The 7965-nt window shown below is 40.9% G+C and overlaps 1 protein-coding gene across 8 annotated transcripts in view; it reads right to left on the bottom strand.

Annotated features, from left to right (window-relative positions):
• Positions 1-6: 6 nt before the first annotated feature.
• LOC120599889 (rhox homeobox family member 2-like) overlaps positions 7-7965 on the bottom strand; it is a 28009-nt gene continuing 20050 nt past the window's right edge. For 2 of the 8 annotated variants that reach the window (XM_039859071.1, XM_039859072.1), the window contains 5 exons: positions 7052-7276; positions 4828-4953; positions 3314-3695; positions 2779-2824; positions 7-363 (listed from right to left, as the gene is read on the bottom strand). In XM_039859071.1, the coding sequence (XP_039715005.1) occupies positions 28-363; positions 2779-2824; positions 3314-3695; positions 4828-4933 (870 nt within the window). In that variant the 5' untranslated portion in view covers positions 4934-4953; positions 7052-7276 and the 3' untranslated portion in view covers positions 7-27. Of the gene's footprint in view, positions 364-2778; positions 2825-3313; positions 3696-3856; positions 4027-4303; positions 4411-4827; positions 4957-7051; positions 7277-7965 lie in introns of those variants that run through there. The other 6 variants (XM_039859070.1, XM_039859074.1, XM_039859076.1 and 3 more) reach the window with 5 other exon arrangements.

The raw sequence follows: 7965 nt of genomic DNA, 5'->3' as shown, positions 1-7965 counted from the left end.
AAAAAAAAATGTCACAGAGACCATTGCTTAGAAAATGGGGGCTATAAAAGGACCACTGGTGGTATGGAACCAGGCCCAGCCATGTGGGCCTGGGGGAGGCATGCCCCAGGGAGGCAAAGGTGCAAGAAACAAGGGCGGAGGAGGCAACAACAGAGGAGGAAAGGGCGGCATGGGCAGCAGAGGCGGCCCCAGCGGCAGTGGCTCCAGAACCCATATCCAAGCTGGCTGAGGAATAAAGATGGCATTGAATGGTCTACGCGAGGGTATGAAGACTGGGGGGCCCAGGACCACGGGGGGCATGTTTCTGAACATCAATGCCCTCTGATGTCTCCTCCACTTGGCCCTCCTATTCTTAAACCAAACCTTCAATCAGAGAGAAAAAGAGATTGCTTTAGTACAATAGCATTTGATGTCATACATGAAAAAAAAAACCACAGTAAGCAACTCTCTATGCCCTTAAGATTTTAAACAGCGCCAGAGAAAACTATTTCCTTCTTGCTAAAGTATCTTCCCCTTCAGTTCACCCACAGTGAGCACCAACTATGTGCTTATTGTTTTCTCTCTCCTCCCACCTTTAATATCATTTGTTCCCACTCTTAGATGCAGGTGGAGCTGAGGAATTGCTCTCTGTGCCTGCTGTTATTGCTATGCTCGGTATGTCCGTGTCCTGTGGGGAAGCAGAACATAGTAAAAAGTGGGTGCCTTTTTAAAAAATGCTGAGGGAAACAGACCCATTTTGAAAAGGTCATCTTCAGTGTAAAGAATCAACAGGAGCCTGTTGGATTTTTAACCAAAATCTTTCCTTCAAGGATGCCTAAAGGGTTATTCATCATCTGAAACCTCTTAATAGCTAAAAAGATGGTATTGTGATGGAGGCTTGGTCATGGGGGCCCAGGGAGTTTGTGATTTGTTTGCTGGGACACAAGTATAGATGAAGCCCTGGACACTGCCTTAATATTTTAGGCTTTTGAGGTAATGAATGTTTAGACTAACTCGGCCCAAATTTATTAAAACTCTTAAAATCTTTACCCAGCCAAGAGTTTGAGGGTAAAGAGGCAAAATAATAATAATAATAATAATAATAATAATAATAATAATAATAATAATTGTCACTACTGTCAATTCTGCATGCTCCACCCTGCTCCACCCTTCAACCCTTCCTCACTCAGGACCAGGTCACCTCACTCTGCTCTGGCTACAGTTCCAGGCCCCTGGACCGGAGCTGCTGCTGTCCAGCAAGGCAGTTTCCCCTAAGCCCTGCTATTCCATCAGGAGATCCCCATGTCACCCTTCATCCTTAAGGCAAGGAGGTGGAACAGGCATTTTAGGAAGATAGTCACAACCATGTGGGTGAAGGGGTCACAGAACGACTCCTCCCTAAATATCTGCCAACTATTTTTGCAACCGAACGAACAGAACTGTCAGACTTCCCTGTCTTCTCAGTGCCCTAGTTAATGGGGTTTACATAGTATTTAAATTCTTTTGGAGGTTTCCAAATGGCATATTTCAGGTCACACTAAGGGGTTTCTCTAGGTGCCTGAGGCCTCATTTTCCTATTTCAGCTTAGATTTTGGCTTCCTTTTTCGGGCTGCTCTTCTTGACACCCCACTGTAGTCACATACACTCTGTGCAGGAAAGCGAATAAACTGATTCTGATTTTTTTCTTTCTTCCTTAATCTTCTTTAAAAAGATATATATATAAGTTATTTAGTTCTATGGACTCAAATAATCAGTTTCTGTGACATGAGCTACAAATTAGTCATCAGTACCTGAGCAAAGGAGCAAGTATTTTAAACAGGTAAGCATCTCGCTGACAGCCAACCATCGATATCATAAATTAAATCTCAAAACCAGTCCTTTCAGAATCTTACTGAGTAAAGGGAAGAAAAAAATCCTTAGATGTTAGAAATTGCTGAAGAATATTCATGTATGCACTTGGTAATTTCTTAATGTTGAATTTGTGTAGTATCTCCAAGGCACGTACTAACAGTATACAATTCTTCTATAGTCCTTCCTCCTTTTCGGGTCAGGAGAATTTTATTCAAATTTATTTATTTATTTATTTATTCATTCATTCATTCATTCATTCATTCATTCATTCATTTATTTGTTTCATTTTTAAGACAAATTTCCAAACCTTATTTTTTTTGTTTCATTTTTTAGACATATTTGCAAGCCTTTCCTCCAATTCCACCGAAATGAACAACCTACTATTTCTGAAATGTATTCAAGCAGTACATCAAAGAATTCCAGAAAATTAAAGTTTAGGGCTGAAACTCTCTACACTCCTTTATCAAACATGTAAAAACAACAACAAGGGAAACAGGCACTTGGAATTTTAAGCTCTCTCCCTCCCATAAGTCTCTTAATTAAACATATATTCATTGCTTATCTGTTGTGTTCTGAGTGTGAATTATTCCCTTACCCCAATGCCTAAATACTTATAAATTCACTGTTTATGCAGAGTTTATGCCTGGCTTTAAATATTTTAAATAATTTAGTATAATTGAACCCTCTTTAATCCAGCTCTTTGGTGCATTAATTTGAATAATTCCCAAGTGTTGGAGGACATTTAACTTTATGGGAGAGGGAGAGAGAAGGAGGGGAAGAGAGTGAGGGAGGGAGAGAGAGAGAGATTGTGGTTGATTCTGGCCCCCAAACATGGAAAAGACAATAAAAATACACCAACTTGAGAATGTCTAGAACACAAGTGTCCAAGTCCTGAAGCAGGTTTTAAAATGGCTGCCCTGCCAAATAGCTTTATTCAGGTTTACTGACCTGCACTCTGGCTTCAGGCATATCTATGCGTCTTGCAATCTGCTGTCTGTGGGGGCAGTGCAGGAGAGAATTGCATATGTTCAGCATTAGGCATTGAGCATTAAATGAAACATAAAATGTACATTTCATGTTATTTTAAAAGGTTTATCCAATGAAACTTCCTACCCATCCCCCATGGCTAGCTTTAGGGATAATTCTATCTCAGGCACAAAGGAAAATAAAAATTTAGTAATCAAGATAAAGGATATTTTAATGTATATTTAAATTAATGTAAATATAATCCATGAAGAAGAGATTTTCAAAATTTTAAATAAAAGTATGATCCAATCTTGCATTTCCTTCCCCATGTCTAAATACTCACTTTATCCCTGCTCTGGTTCCAAAAGAACGGTTTTTATATAAAAAGCGAATGGACAATTTCCTAACTTGATTTATTGATTATTGCATTAAATTTTTTGCCTTGATTCCCAAAGCTCACCCCATCCTAGATCTCAAGTTCAGGGGAGCTCCTCCCCACCCCCAGCAATCCGTTTACCTCATAAACAAGTTGGGATAGGCGTTGTAACGGAAAATGCGCTCTAGCTCTTGCACCTGGCCCAGGGTGATCATGGGGCGCTGGACCACCTGCTCCCTGTCCCATGGCTGTTGACGCTGGACGACAGCCTGAAGGGGCTGTTCTTCCTGCCTCTGCTCTCCGGGTTCTCCGCCACTATCGTCGCTGGCCTCGTGGTTTTCGTCGTTAATGGCGCCTGGGGCGCATGGGCCATCCGGGCCACCGTCGCTGCCTTCTTCGGCTTCTTCTTCAGCTCCTATCTCTTTTTCTCCTCCTGATGCTGCTCCCTGCTCAGGTTTGGGCTGTGTACCCTTTTCCTCTTCTCCTCCCTCTCCGATTAGCGACATCTCCACAGGCTTCGCTTCTGAAAAGGAAGAAACCCAAAGAGAAAGATCAGGGCACTGCAGCCCAGGCTGTGAGGAGGGGTGAGGGGCTGCCTCCAAGGGGTGTCCCGTCCGCTCGCCTCTCCCATGGAACGTTGGTTTCTCGGAGTCGGCTGAGGCACGTGTCACGACCAGCACTAACCATGCAGTTTTTCCCACTCCTCATCGACTCCCAGGCTGAGGAAACCAGTGGCATCCTGGCTTCGCTGGCGCTGAGGCTTCATGTCCTGAGTGCCGTCTGTGAGGCTGTGGCTTCCACAGATTCTGCAATGCCGCCTGGCTCCTTCGAGGTTCTTCTGGAGTCTAGTCAGGCTACAATGTGTTTAGTTAGAAGCCCTCCTTGGGTTTATCACCAGTTCCTGGTTGTGTGTGTGGGGGAGGAGGGGTGCGTCCGCCGAGGTTCACCTGAGGTAAGGGGTTGGCCTCGAGGATATTCTCGCGAGAAGAGCGTTAGTAGGGAGCATGCGTGATAATATGACTCGAGGCTCCAAGTTGCAACTTAAACTACCCTTGACGTGGTGGGGTGTCTTCCTAGAGGAAGGGACTGTGCTGGGTTGGGCAAGCCGATTGTGAGGGGTAAGAGGGATACCTCGCACTAGCTCCGGAGATCTCCATATCCAGCCATGGTGCTCAGGAGAGAGAGTGCAATAAATTGTGACCTTGAGAGAGAGCTGGACAGGAATCACGAAGATAACACTATAGCAGGTGAGAAATAGAGTTTAAAAGGTGGGTTCCGGTCAAACTTATGGAAGAAGTTGGGCATAGTTAACTATAAAGGTTTTGGTCAGGGGCAGTGACTTAATGAAAGCAGTGTCTTACGATGTGGAGTAGAGGGGGAGAATCTCTAGGGTGGCACTTGGCTGAGTTCATTGCAGTTTTGGAATGGGGCACATTGTTCAGATATGGTGTTTTGATTTGGAGGCTATGTTTGGACATCATGAAGACTGAGTCTCTGAATTTGAATGTAAAGTCTGTATGTACTGTAATTTTAAGAGTGTGTGTGCACCTTTCATCAGATAATGAAGGGGTACATGATGACACTAACCACCCCCTCCCCCAAAATACAGAAGACCAGGGATTTAGTAAAGAAGCCAGGCTTTGGAGTTAGAATACCTGAATCTGGTTTCAGCACAAAGTATTGCTCTTCTAGTTTCCTCCTCATAACGAGAACTTCGCCCCGTATTCTTGTCACGTGACACTGAGCAAGGCTCATCATCATTCCAAGCTTCAGTTTCCCAACTGTAAAATAAGGTGACTATTACTGCTACTACTATTAGCAAAAATAAAAATAATCATTTCACAGAATACTTTGTTTTTGTCTCTGGCTAATTTCATTTAGCATAATGTCTTCTAGATGCATCCATGTTGTTGCAAATGACAGGATTCTTTTCTCATGGATTGAATTATATATACATATCACATCTTTATCCATTCATCCACTGATGGAAACTTAGGTTGTTTCTATGTCTTGTATTCAGAGAATTCTCACGAAGCAAAAACAAAATATAGAAAGATACTTTATTAATTTTCACTGAGTAAAAATATAAGGAGTAGTTTTTATTATTGTCATTTGTGTTAAGGGGTTTGATTTTTTTATTTTTAAAAATTCCTTTTATCATGAAAATTTCAAAATACACCAATGTAGAAAGAATACTGTAATGGAACCCCTATAAAAATTTTCATCCAGATTCAATATTTATCAAGATTTTACCAAATTGTCTTCATCTCTCTCTCCTTCCCTCTCTCCCTTTCTTCCTTTTATCTTCTTCCCCCTCCCAGTCATTCTCTTCTTTTTATTGTATTTAAAAAAAATTCAAGATATGTTTTTTTTTTAAATCCCTACATCTTTGTGTGTATATGCCCGTTCTAAAAAGTATACTTTTTTTCTAGATCACTACAATGCTATCCAGGTACCTGAATGGTAATAATAATCCTTTGGTATCGGCACCCAGTCTCCTGTATTCAGAACTCCCTGGTTGCCTCAAAAGTGACTTTTTATAGTTGCTATTTTTAGAACTTAAGTTTTGCTGTGTCTACGCTGGTAAAATAAGAGGAAAACTCAGGGGGTGCTATTTGCATATCTACACCTTAGAAAAGAGTTGGTGGTTATGACAATAAAAGTGATTCAATTTTTTCATTCACTGCTTTATTTTAGGACACCATGGGCCCTTCAGGTTTATTCCTGGAAGCTGAATCATTTGCACACTAAGTCCATGTCCGTACCCTGGGACTGTGCATCACTTTGCTGTAACCAAGAGTTAAGGGTAAAATTCCATAATTTTTCTTTAAATCATGCCTGATTAGATTAGACCATTATGTCCAGGAAGCTTGTAGAATCACTGCTGTTCACGGCTCCATGTGGTGATGCATGAAGCAGATGCCACCTCAGAAGGTGTCTTTACCTGAGGCAGCTCAAGCCTCAAAGGACTCTCCCTGCCACTGCATTCTGGACAGGAATCCTTCAGAGGGGAACAGTACTTGACATTCTTTATCATTGCTAGGATTGGGAAAAATTATTTGCTTTTATTCTACTTGATGGTAAAAGACTATGCAATAGGCTAATTACCATTGACTTTCAAATTTTTCAAGTTCTAGTTTAATCCCCATCTCTTGTAAGAAGCAATTAATTGGATTCTTATTACATTGCCTTGTTGTGAGTCACTTTTAAATGTATGGAAGCACAAATATATAGGTGTATGCATGTATATGGGTGAATGTAGTATGTGTGCATATTGTTGGGGCTGAAAATAAACAAATTCTTGCTGGGCCACCCAGGAACAAGGGGACACGGAGAGACACAAATCTAACAAACAGATTTGCTCAGAGTCTCCCTGTCTGCCACACTTAATTTATACCTGCTAAGGTGAATATGCTAAGGCTCCCTTCCTGAAGCAGGTTTTTATATCTGAATGCCTTCAGGCAGGTAAGGGGAAGGATCAAAGTTCTTTGAGTCTTTTGTTTCTTAAAGAAAAAAAAAAGCTTAAAATAATCAGTATCACAAAGGCATATTTTGGGGTGGGAAATTCTGGTTCCCTCAATATGTATGTGTATTTTGCGATTCCTCAGTTAGATTGTAAACTCCTTGCATTATACATTCTTATTCCCCAAAGCAGTATTATGTACATAATAGGCATTCAGTAAGGACTTGCTGATTGGTTAGTGAGTACAGGTGAAGGTTGGATGGCCTTAATAACAAGGCCAGTGAGCCTGGGGACTTTTTCTAACTGAGCATGTCTAGTGTTGGCTCGGTCATCTTATTTTCCTCCCAGCCCATCCTGCAGTCCTGAGTGACAAACTGAAGTAGCAAAGAGTTTCCCAGAAAGGGTCTGGCACTTACTTGGTGGTCTTAGATGTGGATTGAGAAACAGAACAGCAACATACTCTGCTCTGTCTGAAGCACTGTCTGTAGAGTTTCTCTGGAAATCTCTGAGTTGCAAAGACTCTTCTCTCCTGTTTCTTTCTCCTTCTTCATAGTTATCATCCTTTTTCTCCCTATCATTTGTATGTGTGTGTCTGCATGTGTGTATAGTTGTATAATTCGGTGTTCATCTAGTGATTATATCTTTGTAGGGGCCAAAGATATAACCAAGTCATGGAGAGAAAGAAAATACATGAGTTAAAATGACATATATTCTGGAACAAGGCAAATACCGCGTACGAGTAATAAAGCAATAATATAAGAGTTCTAAGGGGGTAGAAATTACATTCAGTAAATCTGGAAGCATACTTGGAAGAGGTGGATGTTAAGATGGACTTTGAAGTACGGGTGGGAGTTCTTATTGGCCTTCCACAAATAAATACTTCCCCTTCAATAACAAAATTAACACATTATCATTGAGATTTCTATAGAAATTATGAAGTCAAAAATAAAATGAATTAAATTCATCAAAACCTTGTCTAATATCCAAGAGTGATAATGAAAACTATTTTTTTTACTTTATTGTCCTGTAATTTCTTTTATAAGTACTGTATTCCACATACTATCTGATGTTCTGTATCTATGTTATCTAACATTTCATCAAGAACATTTCCTCCATGTTAAAAAATGTTTTTGTAAGCTTTGATTAAATGATTGCATAATACTGCAGGGTTTTTCCATGCCTCCAAGCAATTCTGTAGTTCTCAGTGGATGCTGACTGGGTGTCTTACAATTTAATTCAATTCTGACACTAGTGTCAGATCACATAGGTTTAAGGGCTCCATTCCACAGGATTGCCCCCCTCCCTTCAGATGCCAATCATAAGTCCAGAT

Source organism: Pteropus medius, unplaced genomic scaffold, assembly GCF_902729225.1.
Source record: "Pteropus medius unplaced genomic scaffold, Ma_sr-lr_union100, whole genome shotgun sequence".
Taxonomy (NCBI): domain Eukaryota; kingdom Metazoa; phylum Chordata; class Mammalia; order Chiroptera; family Pteropodidae; genus Pteropus; species Pteropus medius.
This window is presented reverse-complemented; position numbering and strand designations above follow the sequence as displayed.